The 19,573-nt window shown below is 35.4% G+C and overlaps 1 protein-coding gene across 1 annotated transcript in view; it reads left to right on the forward strand.

Moving 5' to 3' along the window:
• The window catches only part of LOC131573709 (calcyphosin-2-like), a 29,633-nt gene extending 10,915 nt beyond the window's left edge, over window positions 1-18,718 (forward strand). Inside the window, exons 8-19 of the mRNA XM_058827911.1 lie at window positions 3,857-3,924; window positions 6,246-6,365; window positions 7,480-7,554; window positions 9,089-9,184; window positions 9,286-9,379; window positions 10,598-10,713; window positions 12,761-12,837; window positions 14,428-14,582; window positions 15,132-15,255; window positions 15,358-15,385; window positions 16,292-16,362; window positions 17,639-18,718. Coding sequence (XP_058683894.1) covers window positions 3,857-3,924; window positions 6,246-6,365; window positions 7,480-7,554; window positions 9,089-9,184; window positions 9,286-9,379; window positions 10,598-10,713; window positions 12,761-12,837; window positions 14,428-14,582; window positions 15,132-15,255; window positions 15,358-15,385; window positions 16,292-16,362; window positions 17,639-17,814 — 1,200 coding nt within the window. The 3' untranslated portion in view covers window positions 17,815-18,718. The remainder of the gene's footprint in view (window positions 1-3,856; window positions 3,925-6,245; window positions 6,366-7,479; window positions 7,555-9,088; window positions 9,185-9,285; window positions 9,380-10,597; window positions 10,714-12,760; window positions 12,838-14,427; window positions 14,583-15,131; window positions 15,256-15,357; window positions 15,386-16,291; window positions 16,363-17,638) is intronic.
• The last annotated feature ends 855 nt before the right edge of the window (window positions 18,719-19,573 follow it).

Consider the following 19,573-nt stretch of genomic DNA (forward strand, 5'->3'; position numbering starts at 1 on the left):
TTCAGAATGCCTCATAGCTGCTGGTTCTGCAAACTAAACAAACTCAAGCTCCCTTAGCCTCTCCTTTCAATTGTTTTTGCTCTGATCTTTTGTCAGATCCTTTCTGAAGGAAGGAGGGAGCCCTGAAGTCTAGAAACCAGCATGGACTTACTAGCATGCAGAGGGGAGAATTAAAACTTTCCTTACATGGATGTACCCAATACACTTCTTTAATTTCTTACATAGCCATGAATTTTACTCTTATTGGGACCGAACAGTAAGAGTCTTGCCCATTTGAAGCTGAGCCTTGAATTTAGGATCATTTACAGTGATGAAGAGCCTTAATTTGATATTGCATGATTCAGTATTTGCATATGCAGAGTGATGGCTTTTATAACTGGTTTTTGAAGGTATTGCTGAAAAGGGTTTTGCATTCTAACTTTCTCATAGAATTTAAAGTCATGAGAAATTTTATGACTTTTTAAAAATAAATAGTAATTTTAATTCATTTTATTTGCTTGTCACTATGCACTGAATTTTGCACCATTGCAAGCATTTATTTGATTTCTAGTCTTATTGAAGTGAATGCAGATGTTGCTCTACTGAAGTCACTGTTAATTTTCATGATAAGAAAGTCTTTTGAGAAAGTACTTAAGCTTTTATTTTTAGATTAAATTTAAAAATCTAAACTATCATCTAAAGTTAATGGAAAAAAGTCTTGAATTATCCCAAGAAAAACTACTTAATGCTAAAGCAAGTACTGTGAAAGCCCTGAGAAAGGGAGCAGTGCAGAATCACAAAACAGAAGACATTCTATAGCTGCCATGCTTTAAAAGAAAGCCAGCAGGTGTCTGAGCAAGGTGTTACTGTGACCTTCAGAAGACCTTTTGTTATTCTGAGTTAGCACTCATGCTTAGCACCAGCTGACTCTCTTTTGAGGACCATCTCAGGCTCTCCTAGGTCCAGCTTCTGATAGTGTTACAATACTGGAAAAAACTGCCAGTAGTAACTGCCTGTGTATTAATTCCATTTTGTATATGTTGCCTCAATTGTTGGCATTTCATTTTAAGGTACTTGAAAATTTTGCTTAAGGATACACAATGTTAACATGTCCTTTTACTGTAATCATTACCAAAAAGTCAAATGTTAAAGTAGAACTTCTCTTGATTTTTCTGTGGTTTGGGATGAAAGTTCACTAGCGGGGTTTTGCAGGGCTCCATGTTAGGCCCTGTACTCTTCAATACCTTCATAAATAATTGGACACAGGACTGGGATACTGAAAAAAAATTCACAGATAATACAAAACTGGGAGGAGCTGCTGACTCCCTCAAAGGCAGGAGGGCCCTGCACAGAGACCTTGGCATACCAGAGGGCTGGGCAATCACCAAACACATGAAGTTCAACATGGAAAAGTGCTGGATTCTGCTCCTGGGACAGGACAGCCCTGGATGGACAGACAGACTGGGGAATGAGAGGCCAGAGAGCAGTGCCAGGGAAAAGGACCTTCCTGGTGGATGGAAAGCTGAACCTGAGCCAGCAGTGCCCTGGCAGCCAGGAGGGCCAACCCTGTCCTGGGGGCATCAGGCACAGCATGGTCAGCCAGGCAAAGGAGGGGATTGTCCTGCTCTGCTCTGAGCTGGGGTGAACTCACTTTGAGTGCTGGGGGCAGGTTTGGGTGCCACAATATAAGAAATATATTAAAATACTGGAGAGCGTCCATAGGAGGGCAACTAAGATGGTGAAGGGTCCTGAGGGGAAGCTGTATGAGGAGCAAATGATGTCACTTGGTCTTTTCAGCTTGAAGGAAACTGAGGGGTGGTCTCAGTGTGGTCTTCAATGTTCTCATGAGGGGAAGAGTAGCAACAGGTACCAATCTCTTCACTCTTGTGACCAGTGACAGGACCTGAGGGAATGGCCTGAAGTTGTGTCAGGGGAGGTTTAGGCTGGATATCAAGAAAAGGTTCTTTCACCCAGAGTGTGGCTGGGCACTGGAACAGGCTCCCCAGGGAACTGGTCACAGCCCCAAACCTGACAGTTCAAGATGTGTTTGGACAATGCTCTTGGGCATATGGTGTGACTCAGGAATGTTCTGTGCAGGGCTAGGAGTTGGACTCAATGTTCTTTGTAGGCCCCTTCCAGTTCAGTTTGTTCTGTGATTTTGTGATTCACAAAAGAGTCCATTGCCAATAAATATCATGTATAACCTCTGAAGAAGGTTGGTTATCTCTGAATGCTTATATTTAGGGAACAGCAGTTACTACTTTTTTATCACTGAGAGCTGCTGCAAGTTCAATGTTTGCCTCTGCCCTCCACATTTTTGTAATTTCATAGTAGAGCTTTTATCTAAGAGCAGAATGGAAGATGCTTCATGAAAGATTACATGCAGTAATCTAATATTCAGTTGAAGTGTAAGATGTAAGGTTTTTTTTTGTTTTGTTTTTGGTTTTTTTTTTTAAATCAGATTCTTTTCAGCATGCTAACTGGTTTGGATCTATAAGCCAGGGTCCATGGAATATATTACAACAAATACTGCTCTATACTGTCACTGTGTCCTCTTTCACATCATTCTTTTTCATATATCTGTTGCAACAGTTAATGGGTAAAGAATGAATAATTCAGAATAAAGCACCCTGTATTTCTTATAGGTGTAAAAATGAAACATGAAAGCAAACTGAAAAATCCTCCATCTCTTATAATTCCAAAATCTTCTAAGGCTTAAAATCAGTTTGGAATAACCAACCACTGGTTTGGTGTTGCATTAGTTATTTGGGTTTTTTTGATTTATTTTTCTTTTTATTCACTAGTGCCAGTCAGTATTTATTTGAAGATTGTGAATTCTACCCATAACATCTCTTATTTGTTTGTTTGTTTGTTATCTATATTTATTATTTTAAAATTATTTTTATTTTATAGGTACCTGGAAACTTTTCTTCATTCTTTCTGAACATTTCTTCATTCACACAAAGGCTAGATTTCTCTAGAATTTGCTTTACACACAATACCAATTAGAAAAAATATCTTAATTATTTAGTTTCAGAATATCTAAAATATATAAGAATAAAACCCCTTAGTAACAATAATCTCTATTTTCTAATATATAAAATTATTTGTTTTTTAATAAAAGGCAAATTTAAATTTGTAAAAAAGTTCAGAAATGTGGAAGATAAAGAGATGTGCTGAGGCTTGGTTATTGCTGGTGGCCTCCATACTCTGCTGGGCTATCCCCTTTTGGATGGATCCTGCTTTGGTTTCTCTCTGTGTAACAGGTTACGATCAGTGCCTGCACACATTACAGTGAAAGGCACAAGGTTATGGTTCAGTGTTACTCTAAGAAAAATAATAATAAGATCATGTTAAATCCCCTTTTCCCTTTAGGATATTTCCTGAAAGGTTTTTCAGATTGACCTGTCTCAGCAGAAAATTGTTGTGGCATGCAGGAAAGAAAAATCTTGCAACTGAGACTAAGTCTTAAAAGAAATTTTTTGACTAATATTGCTGGAGGTAAAGTTTTATTCTCTTAGTTGGAATCTCTGTCACCCATAAAAACTGGAATAATGGGAGTCTCCTCGGTCTCCTATTGTACTTACAAAATGTATTGGAAACAATACAGAAATAAGGATTTTGTCTGTCAACTTAAATACGAGAAGTCTCCTATTTATTACAACTAATATGCATAGATAAATTGAGTGTGTACTAGAGAATATTATATGTCTATTTTTTATGCAAATAGAACCCTAACCCTATTAAAAATGTAAAAAAAAATATTAATTGTGGCATGGGTAAGTTTGTGACCTCTGAATGCTGTCTTAAAGGGTAACTTATTTGAAGTTCCTATTGTTATATATTTCATTTGTTCTCAGCCAGTTTTTCATTGCAGGAGGATGTTGCTGCAGAGAGGAGAAAACAGGCTGTTGTAGAACAAGTTATGGTGGATCAGTTATGTAGGTAAATGAATTTATAATGTAAAACTTCAATTTTCCCTGCAGAAGAATTTAGACCTGTTTGTGGTTGGCTTAAGAGGTGTTTTGGTCATCTTATGGAGTCTAATGTAGTAGTATTATTTGCAAAAATTCTTTAAATGGAAAGTATTTTTAATACAACTTAAACTATCAGTTTAAAGTGCCAATGCGTATGTTATTTTTTTTTCTGGAAATAATTTTTAATTTTATACTTTAACGTATTTTAAGGTCTTTACAATAGCACTAGCTCTCGAAAATAGCCCTCTTGCACCTCAAGAAAATATATGGATGCCTGATGTTATAAATTACACATCCTCAATATTTATTGTCCTTTCTAAAAATACTAGCTTTAGTAATATTTATTAATTTATAAATACTGACACAGCACCTTTCAGGAATAAAGAAATATTGTACCAATGCTGGGCATGTAGAAAAAAAAAGGCACTATTATAAGTTGAGGTTGTACAGTAAGATCTCCTGCCTTCATTGCTGTCCCTTTAGCTTCAAGAAAGCATCACTTCTGTGCAGAAAGATCCCTCTATTTTAAGCATGCTTTAATAATTCAGGGCTTTATGCAAGCTGTCTGGTTATGACAGTATAAGATGCAAGCTTGTTTAATATAGTTTCATGTTATTTTACACTTCCTAAAAATTATCTGTGGGTATGTCTAGATTATTTTGCATTCTGTGCATAGTTTACAATCTCTGGAGTCATCTGCCGTGGTGTTCCAGCCCATCAAATCCTAGGATTTTGAGGCTGAAATGTTGTTGCAGTTCACCATTTTAGTTTTACTTTGTTTCTGTTACAATGACTGTTTAAATTACCTATATTGTTTAAAAGTCTATTACACTTTTACACTATTTAAAAGCTGACATGACAAGAAGGCTGCCTGAGGGAAATAAGACTATCATGAAACACAATGTTAAATTCCAATTTTAATCCTCATTTAGCAGGATTAAAATTATGGAACTATACAGGGTAGAAACCCCTGATTTTCAGATAAGTGCTGGGCCTGTGTTATTTCCCTTTAAAGATTATTACTGAGGTGATCTTAAAAATATGCTGGTTATGTTGTTTCAGTACTACTGATCTTGCATTAAATGAACAGCTTTGTGCATCTTGGATCATGGATGCCCATTCTGTGTTTAACTTCCTTTTGCTGCTTTACATTATTTTTTCCATGTATTCCTTCTTCTACTCTGAAATCTTCTGTTGATAATGTCAAAACAATATTCAGTAGTGCTGCAGCTGCATCAAGTTTTAATTTAAAAAATCTCTCTGTTTATATTCCAAATATAACTCTGCCTGTACTTCCAAACAAATTGGTATCAGATATCAGGATGTTGATCAGAAAAGATTATCTCAAAACTGTTGCATGAAAAAAAGCTATTTAAAGAAATACAAAGGTGTTTTGAATATTTTTTTTAATAGGCAAATCTTGAAGTTCAATCAGTGTAACTGATGTGTACAAAGATGTATCTGTATAGATCAGAGAGCAAGTTCAGAAAACTATAATAGCCATACAAAATTATTATTTCCCTTCTGATAACCATTTCAATAGCATAACAAGCATCTCATTTATTTTTAAAGGGTCTCTTCTTTTGTTTACTTGTTGAACTGATACAGAGAATATCAAAATGTTCAAAACCCAGTTCATCTATTTCTTTTCTGCTTGTTGGAATGTTGAAATCCTCTCAGCTGTGTAGTTAGCACTTTGAGGAAGGAAGCGCCAATGTTTTTATTGGATGACACATTGGATGGGACTCTGAGCAACCTGGTCCAGTGAAAGGTGTCCTGCCCACAGCATGGGGGTTGGAGGTAGATGATTGTTATGTTGCCTTCCAACCTGGGCTGTTTTTTGGTTCTGAGGTGATGTCACTGGCCTGTGCTAGTAACTGTTATCACTGATACTGGAGGGAGCAGTGGTTAGAAAACATCACTGATGGAATATTTACAGAAATAGTGGAAATGATGAAAAACCCCACAAGCCTTCATAATAATAACATTTATTTTATATAAAGATACATAAAGTATACTTTAAATAATATGTATCTGCATGCAACATTGTTGTGTAGCACTGCACTGCCAGAATATTAATGCGTATATTTGATTTTATGAAATAGACTTAAGAATTTGTAAAAACAAACAAAAAAGTAGGCCCACAAATTTATGCAAGCTTAATGGATAACTCCAAGATTGTATTACTGTATTATTCTTGGGTATTTTCTTTTCTGCATTAAAATATATAAGACCTTAAATTCAGCCATACAAATAGTCAGAGGGCTTCTCCTTGCTCTTTGTGGTCAGAGCTGTCATAAGTGATCCAGAGCAGTCCACACATTCTGATGCTTGTGAGGAAGCTCAAGGACTTCTGGGAGCTGACATAGTACCGATGCGTTTTAGGAAAAGGACACTCCATGAAACCAAGTAAGTTTATAAAAATAAATTTTCTGCTGTATATATTTTTGTTTAGCTATGTGAGTTCTGTTTGCCTTTGCAGATGTTCTGGTTTTGGCTTGAATCCACAAGCTTCATGCAAGGCCTTTTTTGTAGCTTTCCTGTGCTTGATATTGCCTAGTGAGATAATAGGGACCTTTTTATATGAATTCTCTGTGTATTATGTTTGATCCATAGAATTTATAAAACCTGTGAGAACACTGTTAAGTATTGTATTGATATTATTCATTACAAGGATTTGCCAGCCTTTTCCAAGTGGTTGGATGCTTGCAATCCTCTCAGTATCCTTTTAGAGATTCCTATCCTTAGGTGCATAAATTGCATAAATATGCATCTGTAAATGCTAATGTAGATCTTCACAATATAATCATACTTTTCTTGCATGTTTTGATTTCTGCTGCAATAATTAACCCTATTGGCATTTAAATGACGTTCCTGGACTATCAGCATTGAACTAGTTGCTCCAAGGACTTAAAAAAACCTGAGGAAACACTGTGATACATAAAATTAAATGAATCTGCAGGTCTTGAGTTTTGTTCTGTTAATTTTTCTCAACATTCAGACAAGCATTTCTGCTTAGGGCATTTTAACATCCTGCTCTAAAGTCTTTCTCGTCAAATGTCATCTTTGTATTCTTAAAAAAAGGAAAAAAGGCAACTAAAATGAGTCTCAATTTCTTACATTCATCACATAGACAAATCTCCATTTCTGGAACTAGTAATAGGGCCAATATAAAATATTTAGGGGTACAAAAGCCCCAACCTGGGTATTTTTGCAACAGAACACATTGGTTCATGGAAATATGGTGAGTAGTAGAGATAAAGGTTAATTCTTTATAAATGTATGTAAACACAATTTCCCATTCACATCTATGTTCTCTGTGAATGTACTCTAATGTTATATAATAACAGAGCACTTTACAGCTCTGAGTTGCTTTCTAATTCAACTACAAAGGATCATCTCCTCAGCCAGTTGCCAAGGATACCGTATTACATAGTTTCAGCTGTTTGGAAATGGTTGAGTTTTATGTAACATTTATCTGTGGGCATATAGGTATCATTAACATGCTGCATTATTTTCACAGAGTAAGGACCAAATCAGGACTAACTGAGAACATGCTTTCCAACAAGCTACGCTTTGATAGTAGGATTATATCGAGGTAATCACAAATTTTGTGAAGCTTTTCAGTGCTCAGAATTTGTGAAAGAGGATTACTCTCTTGAACTGATTAATTGCACTGAACGTTTCTGCTCCTTGTGCTGAAGAAAAAAAGTACGTGTGGATGTCCATGTATACTAAAAATTTTGACATAAGTAATGCATAGTGGCTTTGTAGTCTCACTGTACAATGTTAAGATCTGTAAGCAATGTTGTGTTACCATCATACCCATAGCTCTATTCAGGACAGTTACCACAGGGGCTGTGTGAAATAGTGCTTTTAGCTGTTGCATCTCAGTTGATTAAAATTATTTTAGCGTTATCTTAGATGTGGCAACTGCTATAAGTAGTAATGGCTTTGCAACTTGTTCATAGCTCCTTATGTATTAAACTTTAGAATGTCTTTACACTGTTCTGATTTGAGTAGTGGTAGCATAAACATATTTTTCAGTTTTGAAAGTGATGCTTTTCTGCAGCTGGGAGCTGTATATTTGTTAGACATAGCTGGGTATTCAGCAACATACGTTCATATACCTCAATGTATGCAGTAGTCCTGGTGTATGTAATCCTTTAGTTAATCAGTGAAAATTATACTGGCATACTAAAATATGAAGCCTTGAGAGGTGTTTTTAGCATTATGGAGAATGGAATATTGAATTAAAATATGTGACCAAATGCACAAGCTGAATTTCATGGTGACTTAGAGAAAAAAGTCAAAGAACTCTTTAAAAAAATAAATTTTACATGCGACATTGGAAATAAAATGAATACTGAGAGCAGGAGAATAACTTGGGGGTGCTGACCAATGAGAAGCAGTGTGCTTCTTGCACACTTGATCTGGCAGTGTGCGCTTAAACCACCTGTGTCTTGGGCTGCGCCAAAAGAAATGTAGCCAGCAGGGCAAGGGAGGGGATTCTACTGTTCTTCTTCTGTCCCATCAGACCCCACCTGCAGTGCTGTGTCCATCTCTGGGATCCCCAGCATGAGAAGGACCTGTTGGAGTGATCCACAGGAATGTCATAAATAAAATCAGAGGGATGGAGCACCTGTCTTATGAAGATAGGTTGAGAGAGTTGAATTGTCCAGTCAGGAAAAGGGAAGCCTCCAGGGAGACCCTCTTGCAGCCTTCCAGTGCCTACAGGAAGGCTGCAGGAAAGATGGAGAGGGACTTTTTTAAAGAGTGTGTAGTAACAGGACAAGGGGGAATGGCTTCAAACTAAAAGCAAGCAGGTTTGAGTTAGATAATAGGAAGAAACTCTTCACTGTGAGGGTGGTGAGGCGCTGGAAGAGATTGCACAGAGAAGCTGTGGATGCCCCATTCCTGCAGGCATTCAAGGCCAAACTGGATGGAGCTCTGAGCAGAGGGGTCTAGTGAAAGGTGTCCTGGTCCATGCCAGGGGTTTTGGAATTAGATGATATTTAAGGTCTCCTCCAACTCAAACCATTCTGATTCCTAAATAAATGTTACTTATTTTTGGGTTGAATTGGATTTGTATAGATGAAAAACATAAAGGTGCTTTTCAATTTTCCTTCTAGAAATGGTCACGATGCTTGTAGGGAGTTGATTGGAATTTTTTTTGCATGTGACAAATCCCTTACTGTGTATGAATTTCGACAGTTTGGAAAAAACAGGTAGGATGAATTACTTTTTTAAAGGGTTTTATAAAACATTTCACTGTATCTAAGAAGCTTAAATAAATTTGTTTTAGTACTAGTTTTGAATTATTTCACAGGACAAATGCCTTGCCTTTCATTCAGAAGGGAGTTTATCAACATCAACGTGGACAAAGAAAGGGAAAAGCTTATGATCTTAGTGACTTCTACATTGTAAGTATTCTCCTGCTGAATAACTTTTTTTGGAGGCAATATTTGAATATTTGAATTATAAATTGTGATCTAGCCTTCTGAGAAGACTGAAAGCCTTCCCCTTGAATTATTCTCAGAAGTCTGGATTGTTTTGTTGTCCCACGTTTTAGAAGTTGCCAATTTAGGTTTCAGATTAAGCTGTAGCTTGCAGTTTTCCCCCTAGAGGGCACAAGACTGCTGACAGTGTGGACCTTTTTTGGACAAATGATCCACTCGGCAAGGAGAGTCCTGAAGAGGAAGTAGACCAAAATACTTGTTAAAAGTAAATAATCTTTGCAAGGTCTGCTGGCATTTTAAACTCGAAGCAATGATTAAATATTTATTAAATGAAGAAATTGCAGGTTAATTGTTTTTGGCCTACAGTTTGAAATGTAAACAACCAGCTGTTTAGAGCAAGTGTATGAAACAATGTTAAACTTTGTCTACCAGCTAATCTGATGACTGACTGAAAATCATATAGAACCTTCTGTACTGCTCTACTTCTGTACTGGGTGAAGTGTTCATGGTTTATAAATACTTGAGCAAGTTTTCAAGTATAGGCTGTTTTCACCAAATTCTTCACGTGCTCCTCCTTCAAATCTGAAGCTTAGAGGGAAAACCGTGATTGTAGAAAGTAGTCAACATTAGTTTTTAGTGTGTTTTGTCTAATCATCTGCCTATCCTAACTGTTTACACAGCCACCTAAGAATTTCAAAGATGAAATAGATGAGTTTATGATATGGAAGATAAAGCTACTTGTTGGGATTTTAATATTTTATTGTCATGTGTATATTTGCAGCCTGCAGATGGAAATGTGTTCTGAGTAAAGGTTCATCATAAAGTCATCCTGAAAGTGCACTTGCGTCGAGTTCAGTAGCTCTTTGGAATGATGCTGCGTCTGTGAATCTCCGTATCTGCAATCTTGCTTTCTGGGCTGACATTAAGATATGCAGATCTCTCACAAAGTCCAAGTGCTTGAGACACCTGCACAATATCAGTGTCTCTGTCTCCTCCCAAATTCATGAGTTTTGGAGACTTTATAAACCAAGACTGTCCAGATATTACAGTCAGAGCTACTGCATTTTTTTTATTCTTCTCAGCATTCTTTGCTTTTAGTTTCCTGCTTTGCTTTCTTTCCCTTTCCCCTCTATTTACAAAATACACAACCTATTTTTAAATCATTGTGTGCTTTACCAACAGGGAGCCAATCTGACTTTCCGAAGTGTTGATCATAACCTTCCAGAAAGTGTTAAGCAGAACCCCGTCTTCACCCTTCGTGTGATAAGTATTGATGAAGCAGCTATGGATAATCTAAAGTAAGTGCTGCTAACTACTTTTCAAATTACCTTACCTTCCTTAAGCAAAAATAAAAAAATTAAGCTCCTAATACCTTATTACTTGCACTGCTAAAAACAGAATCCATATTCAGGCTGTTCTTAAGAGAAATTAGTAATAGATGTTAGAGGATTTTGCCTAGTTCTGTAACTTCCTAGAATGGTAAGGAGTAATTTTAAAGTAAGAATTGAAATGTGAAGCTGTTCTATTTTCTTTGCTTGAGGTCACGTTTTTATATGCAAATCATATGCCTCCTGTGTTTCAGTTTGTGCCCATTGCCTCTTGTCGACAAGCACCACTGAGCAGAGCCTGTCACAGTTTTCTTTACTTATTTCTGTCAGGTATTTATATATATTTGAGGGTAAGATCACTCAAGGCTTCTATTCTCCAGGCTAAAGAGTTCCAGCTCTCCCAGCCTCTCCTCATATATCTTATACTTTGATCCCTTCCTGATTAGGAAGAGACTAATGTTAATCTCAATTAAATATGCTCAATATGTGAGGACTACTTTGTTAGAACTTGACTGTTACTTTCTTTCTGCAAGTGTTTAGACACATGAAGCTTGTTCTCAGATATGGTAATATTCACTTAAAGTCCCTTTAGACTGAAAGCTTTGCAAAGGAGCCATAGTAAGCTAACAGTGCATAGAACAGTAAATTCAAATTCAATTGGTTCTAGAACTGTATAGTTGTATGATGCTTACTGCTAATTGTTCCCTCTTGGCAAAGTTTCAGTGAAATAAAACACAATATAATTTAATTTCAGATAGTTTATGTAAGACATTTTACATCTCAGAAACCTATCATTCAAGTAAACAACTTCTTCTTTCATTTGTTGCTGATCTTATACCTGTGAAATTTGGAGTTGAACCAATGTTATCTCTGAATAGAAGAACCAAAAAGAAGACCTGCTCAATGCGTTGTAATTTTGGATTTTGTGCTATGTGTGTGGAATAGACTATTTCCTTTTTTATACTCTCTCTGTATTCTTTTCATTAGTAACTAAATTTCAGTCTATCTTTTTCTTCTCTATGAGGATGTTACTGAGCTCTCTATTCTCTGGTGCAAAATGCTTGAATTGAGTTCTCTTACCTTCATTACTCTACTGACAGAAAATCCTGTTCAGCTACAGTCCAAAAGGTCTACTGCAGGTTCCCAGAAGCAGCTATGCCCTTCTGTCACAAACCATGAATCATTTGGTTTACATGTGTTCTAGAGGGGAGTACATTGTCCTCTGCAGGTGCTTCTTGACTTTCCAGTTTAGGTGATCTGGTGTAGGTAAGCTTTTAGGGACTTCATAATGAGGGGTACTCAAAGTGGAGATGAAGAGTCCTACTAGATAACAGAGAGATAAATCTTTGGCCTCAGAAAGCAGGAGGAGGAGTATGTCATGGCAAAACACTGGTGAGCAAGCAGTTTTCCATTTTTTTTTAATATTCTGATTAAAATAATTGTAAGACTTTTTTGGTTTATTTATTTTTTTTTCTTCCAGTAGGTTCTTCTGCAGTTTTAACAACCTTTATAGTAATTTCTGATGAAGACTTGTGGGAAGCCCTTCTCAGAAGGGAGCTTAGCAGAAATAAACCCACAAAATGTAACCTTAATTTCTAGATATGCTTTTGGTCTACACCTTTGCTATTTGTGTTCTAAAGAGAGATTTGAACAGTATTTCATGTTATTTTCCTGTTGGTGATTAAATGTGGTTGCTTTAACAAACTCTTCCAGTGGTATGAAATTAAGATTGAACTAAATTTCTTGAGATTTTATGCATGGGAAGAATTATCCATGGTTAATGAATTAGTAGAGGAAATGCCAGTTAATACTGTCAGAAAAGAATTTCTGCATATCTGCAGCTAGTCAGCAAGGACTTTTGTGAAGGCCCTCTCAAACTCAAGCAATTGGATATTGTGCTTATTAGGGTCATATATGAATTAAAGTTGAATGTGTTGGGATTTTTTACTACATCTGTTTTGAATATAGTCACATTACATGTAATTTCACCAATCAATATTAATTTTGACTTCTTTAGAGCTTCTTCTGTGGAACTCAAAGAAGAGTGTTCCAGGCAAGTGGTTGATGACAGCAAAGTTTTCAAGAAGATTCAAGGTTTGTATCTACCAGAACCCATTTAATTTTAATATCCATATCTCTGTCTTTGCAGCTCAGTGCAATGAACAATAGCGATGTTACGAAGATTTTGTGTAAATTAAATTAAACAAAAGTTAGATATTTATCAGAATATTATTAGAATCTATTACCAGCACAAATCACTCATAAGAAAGCTTTCTGCTATCTCTTCAGATAAACAGTCTGGGTAAAGATTGTGCAGAATGTACAGAGTAATTATGAATGTAATCAATAAAAAGTTAATCTCTATGTTGACCTAATCCCTGAAAAAATTCTGAAAAATAACACTGATGCTATGTTACACTGTCATTAAATTTGTTATTGGCCAAGTGTACAAACACCATCTCATTTCTTCCATCAATTTTGTGCTAGATACTTCTTTTGGCCATTGCTTCTATACATTGATAAGTTGCATTTTGATATTCTCTATTATTTTGCTTTTTAAAAATCATGAGTATAATTGTGTAGTGTAGTCTGGAATATATAAATAAATTGTACCATGTTTCTATCTACAGTCTTTAGGACAAATGCATAGCTTTTTGCTGAAGATTGTGGAAAGATGTTTGTACAGTGTTGTGTATTATTTTTGTAACCCTGTCAATAAAAATGGTTGATCTGAGCAGCTCACAGCTTGTGTAATCTCCGCTGACTACTGTCATTAACCTGCTTTAAGTAGGCACTCCTTGGTCACTAGAATCTGCTTGGACATTGACTTTTACAAAAAAATTGTTGGAATAATAATTAGGGTTATTAGGGTTATTTTTTAATCTTCCATTTTCCCCTTGCAATAACTGACACAAGCTAACTTTTCAGTTATCTGACTACATCTAAGGTTTGCTGGTGTTCCCTGGAAAATGCTGTGTGTGTATACTTCAAGGCACCTTTTAACATATGTCTGAGTTTCAGCATCACTGGAAAAAATTTCCTGCTTTCACCTGGCCCCTTTTTTTCTTTAAAATTGTAGATACAACTAATTTGAAGGTAATAGCATGAGACTTCTGTTAACAAAGCTGAGAAACTCAGACATCCCTAAGTGAAATTGCTAGCTGAAGACTTTCATAAATCTTACCAGAGAAATTGCATATAATTTGGGAATGATTTTGCCAAATTGGTAATTTTTGTTCTCGTTTCTACATGCACTTAACAAGTTTGTAGAATAAAGAAACAACTCTGTGTCGCATGATAGAATTTTTGTATTGTTCTAAAGTAGTTGTTCCAAAGTTACTTTGTATGGTAAATCATGGCATGTAATCCGTTCTCACAGAAGTCTTAACATATAGAGGGCAATAGCCATTTCTCTTTTCCTTATGTAGTCTCTTTGAAAAAGGTTTGTTGGATATTGCTTGTTAGACATACTTTATATGACTTCCACTCAAATGTTAAATAACTGATGGTTTCCTTTTGGACGGGCATTCTTTCATCAGAGACAAGGGAGCCCCAATGCACAGGTATGTCTTTCTAACAAGCACCATCATATGTAGACATGGTGTTCCTTACTTCTGTGTTGTCTCCATAGCAAGTGGACAACTTCAGGTAAATGTTGTGTCCTTGATTTCTCAAAATCCTCAGGTACATTCAGAGAAACATTAAGTAAAAGAGGAGTTCGGGTTATAACAGGCTTAGGAAAGTATTTCCGACAAATAGACAAGAACAGAAATGGCTTTCTTTCTCGAGCAACCTTGAAAGAAGCTCTAAAAGTATTCCATTTGGAAATACCTGAAGGGGTGAGTCTAGCTGAAACTGTAAACATGGGTATTATCTGTCTTAATTTATGTAATTGCTGCTTTTCCTTGCTTAAATCTATAGTTTAATGCCTGGGTTGTGCATGTTTTCCTTTGGTGGTTTTCTAATTTCCCTTATAGTATATTGGCATTTCTGCATTCAGTTCTATGTGAAGTTCTTCAAAATAAAAAATAATATATTTAAAAACATGCAATCTTTTTACATCATGACATGAAGAAGCAAGTGTGATTGCAATCCATTTTTTCTCTGTAGGCTTTAAAAAGATAATTTAGTTTATGCTCTTTACTTAGGTTTTTTCTTTGTTTTATATATTTTGTTGTAAAAGTAGCTCACAGCTATCAGAACTGTGAATAACATGAATTATGGTCATCAGTGACCACTGATGACATGCATTATTTTTACAAATCTTTGAGTGAGTTTGGATCTAGAGGTTTGGGGGTTTTTGTGAGAATACTGTAACTTTCCATTATGACAATTGTCATATTTCAGGATATAGTGAAGAACTTTGGCAAAATATTTTTAAATTGCAGGACTTTGAATCCTTATGGCTTATTCTTGATGATAGCAAGAGTGATAAGGTCGACTATGGAGAATTCACCCATGCCATCTTTGGAGAAATGAATGAATATAGGAAAGCATTTGTAAGAAAAGTAAGTTTTATTGCAGATATTTAAGTGTAAATATTACGTGGTCTAACTTTGGAGTTAGTTACTCATCATATTCTAGTTGTTGAGTTTTGTTATTATTTTTCTTAAGTTCTGTACCTGGAAATTGACTTCTTAAAGCTTCGGTTCAGTTTAACAACAGAAAGGTAAATTAGTGGACTGTTAAAATAGTTCATTTTAAATTCTAGGAATAATTCCTTTATTTTGAGTTTTCACGCATATGTGCTATTCATATAGTTCAGTCCAGAGTATAAAGCATCTGACACCTTTAGATGATCTCTTCCAAAAGTCTGTTTCCTTATTTTTGCAAAAGACAAATTTTGGCAAATCTGCATGAGTAGGCTTTCTTCCTGCAGTGCCTGAAATAGGAGGCATTAATACTTGCCTCCTTTGAGACCTACAGTAAGAGTCATATTTGTGAGACATGTTATGTGTGAAATGCAACTTGTTATTTGTCTGTAATGTAATGTAGAGCTGTTTGCAGTATCAGATATTTACCACAAACCAGCCAAAGGAGTAGCAAGTGGATATCAAAGTCAAGAAAAATGACATATACTTTCATGCTTTCAATCATGGAGGATCCAAATCTCCTAGCCTTATGTATCAAGCCTATGTATTTGAGTAAACAAATGAAAATGAAGCTGCTCTTAGCAGTGCTAGAGAGGCTCTGAGGAGGCTTCTGTCAGAATGATGCAGAATCTTAATAATTGGAGGAGGCAGGAGGAAAGCAGCTAAACTTCTCATTCTGAGGATGAGATAGAAATTAGGGAGAGAAGACAATTATTTTTCTTTGACCAGGGGACACACATTTGATATGAAAAGTGTTGAGGTAAAATAATCATGAAACTTCATAATCTAGAATGTTTTTCTGGTATCTGGTACCTTACATAAAATAGGTAAACTGACATAATCCATTGTGCAAGATCCAAAAGTGTGTACCTAGATAGTTAAGTGTATTTGATCTTTTAATCTTTCCATTTTTTTTCCCCTGAGATGCTTATATGAAACTTTTTTCCCCCCTATAGGCTTATATGTGTGCCTATGGTAGATGTCAGAAAATGTTACTGTGCAAAGAAACATCCTGTAGCATTGACAGGTAATTCACATGAACAAACTAACAAACAAACCAAAATCTCAAACTACAGAAGTCGTCTTGTTACCAGAGACAGCAGATCCAGAAACTGGTTGGAAATAAGAACTGTTTTCATATTTTCTTAGACTTGAGCTGTTAAAGGGGAACTTTCTTCATCTGAGGACTTAAAATTAGTCTCTCCAGAGCATGACAATAAGTAGTAATGGAGTTCATGTACAGTTTTAATACTTGCTCTCTATCAAGCTGATAATACTGCCTGTGTGCAGAGTAGTTCTTTTCCCTGCCTCTGTAAGCAGTTATTTCTCAGCTTTCATCTGTAAGTTTTCAGTGCCAAATATGATACCAATAATTTTCACTTAGTAGAATACTCTTATTTTCACATTACTGTTTTCCATCAAAATATGCAAGGATTCCAACTGACACAGAATGTACTCAGCACTTGAATGATTTATTCAGAAGGAACTTAATTTATTTCTGGGACAGGTTTGCCATCCTTTGCAGAGGAAATGCTGGTTTATTCATTATTTCTTCAGGATTCTCAAAAATTTTTAAAGTCTGCCATTGAAAAATAAGACTTTAAATATTTGTTTGTCAGTTTTAAAAAACAACACCCCATATACCAAACTGGGAGCTGTGAAAGTCTCCATGCTGTCATGACCCTTTCTTTTTTGTCTGTAGAAGAGAGGATTTTTTTTATATTGCCAGTGATTTTAATAGTAACGCATGAAGTCACATGGGGGTATGGAATACAATATGTGATTTTTTTTCCAATGCTGTAATGCCATATTTTTTGTACTTTTCTTCTCAATGCTATGAAATTATCCTGAGTATTATCTCTATAAAATTGCTAGGACACAGATGTAAATTGCAGAACACTTTTCAAACACCTATTTCCATCTTAAAGTTTTCCCAGAACTTTCAAGTTTTATTACAGTAAACATGCTTTCTTACAAGATAACTTCAGAATTTTAGTTTGCAAATGCATTATGCAGCTCTTGCAATCATTTGAAGAAAAAAAAATTTCCTGATCTCATAATTCATTGTGACTGGTTAACCCCATGTTTTCTGTTGATACTTAATTCTATCATGCTATTAAAGTAAGGTAATTTCTTCAGGTGGTAATAAGTAAGCCAATGACTTAATTCTGAAATCAGAATATTGAATTTGTGCATGAAAAAATTATTTGCAAGCTAAAATTTGAAACTTTCGTGCCTTAAGTATATTAAATGCTACATATTCACTCTTCTTTAAAATGTATTTAATATAAAAACTTTTATAGGCAAAACTGCAGAAGAAGAAATGAAATCTTCATTTCTAGAAGCATTAGGAGAGTCCTGCAGCAACCCCAATGAAGTGTCCTATTCTGAGTTTGAAGATTACTATGAAGGATTAAGTTTTGGAATTGTGGATGATGATGATTTTGCTAATATCTTAAGGAATTCATGGGGAATTTAGAGTGGAAGATGACAAAAAAGAAGAAGGGACTTTTCTAAACAAGGAATGGCTGAATCAGAGAAGATTAAGTCTTGATGTCCTTTATAATTAGTGTCTTAAACTGATTTCAGTGACAGAAAACTTAAGATGCTTTCAGAATAATTTGTGGCAAATTTCATGGAGTGTGTGTTGAGTTGTGGTAGCCACTCTTCTAATAAAAATGCTGTTCATGACGTTTCACTGGAAATTATTAAGGCTGTTTCCCATACCAAAAGCCATATTTTTTTATATTAAAATAAAGTGTCCTATTTTAAAATAAGAGAATTAGAATAGTAAAATGCCTGAAGGGGTATGTGCAAGAGAAAAATTTGTTTTATGATGCATTGTGAAAAGCTTTAGATTTGACTGCATAAATATGAATTGTAGCTTTTCTTCAGAAATTTTCTTATAGCATTCTTTGTCTCGCTTATTTTTTCTTATGCAGGTACTTAGCTTGAAAGAGAGCAGGTCATCCTTTTCCAATTTTGAGGATGTACTGAAAGTGCAGAGATGTTCACAGCATTAGTCCCTTGGCCTGTGCAGTGTCTTGACTGATCTTGCTTTGTCATTTTGGTCAGGCATCCGAAGCTGAGCATTGAATCTCAAAGGTTTTAGTAATCACACATGTATTTTGTAATGCTTATCTTCCTTTCCTGTATTTTGCTAAGTGGTTTTCAAAACAAATAATCTATATTTAAATATCTGTTTTCTTTATATTGCTGGGATTTTTAAACTAAAACATAGCAATTAAATATTTTGTCAAACTGATATATAGCATTTTCTATTTACTCTGAAAATATGAAAGAGTAAAGTATTTTTTAAAAGGCCCAAAAAAAACCACCTCTGCCATCACAAAAATTAAATCATATATTAAAATATTCTTTGCTGTTTCAGATGTTCTGACAGGTAGAATTCTCAATGTAATACATCTTGCTAATTCTGTAAAATTCTTTGTGTTAAGAAATAAGAATATATCGTTAATGAGAGAAAGACTTTGGTTTTCATAGACCTGTCACTGAAATTAACTGTATGTTGAACTGCATTTCTTAAACCTATGCAATTAAAATTTATAACTTTCCTCTAAGCTTGTCTGCCTGGTTTTGAATTTATAGTCTGTGGTTAAAAGAATCTTCCTCTGAGACAGAATTTGTGTTTCATAGGAATTAAAGGGCAGTGCTGGGATGGATGCTGAAATGAGAGACTTTGGTCCCTTGTGGCTGACTAGCATAGTTTAGATACAGTATTTCCTTGTTCTAATAACTTGTGTGTTTTTATGTCTGGATGGTTTGACCTGGCCTCAGATGTAACAAGTACTGGAGGTTCTACTCTAAATCATCAAATGAGGGATTTTGGGGGGTTCTGTTGGAGCTGTAAAAGTCTGTATGTATTTTTACAGGGAAAGGCAGATTTTGTTAATACGTATTATAAGCAAGAATTCTGACTCATTATGATTTTCTTGTTCCCCGTTCCTGCTGGAATTTCTCTCACTGGAAAGGTTTTTTTTAATTAGTGTTCTTGGAACTGGTGATCTCATACCTGAGAATGGCAGGTAGTTCTGAGAAGGGAAGCTTTAGGTGGTAGTAGAGGGATCTGCTTATTAACATGTCCATTCAAATAGCTGCAAAAATACCAAGTCACATTTTTGTTAGTTTTTTAAAGAAATCATGTGCTCTATTTAGACTTTTTCACTTAGGAGAATTGTACCAACAGATAAAACTGTAGCTCAGTTTAATGAATGGAA

The sequence above is a fragment of the Poecile atricapillus genome, chromosome Z (genome assembly GCF_030490865.1).
Source record: "Poecile atricapillus isolate bPoeAtr1 chromosome Z, bPoeAtr1.hap1, whole genome shotgun sequence".
Lineage (NCBI taxonomy): Eukaryota > Metazoa > Chordata > Aves > Passeriformes > Paridae > Poecile > Poecile atricapillus.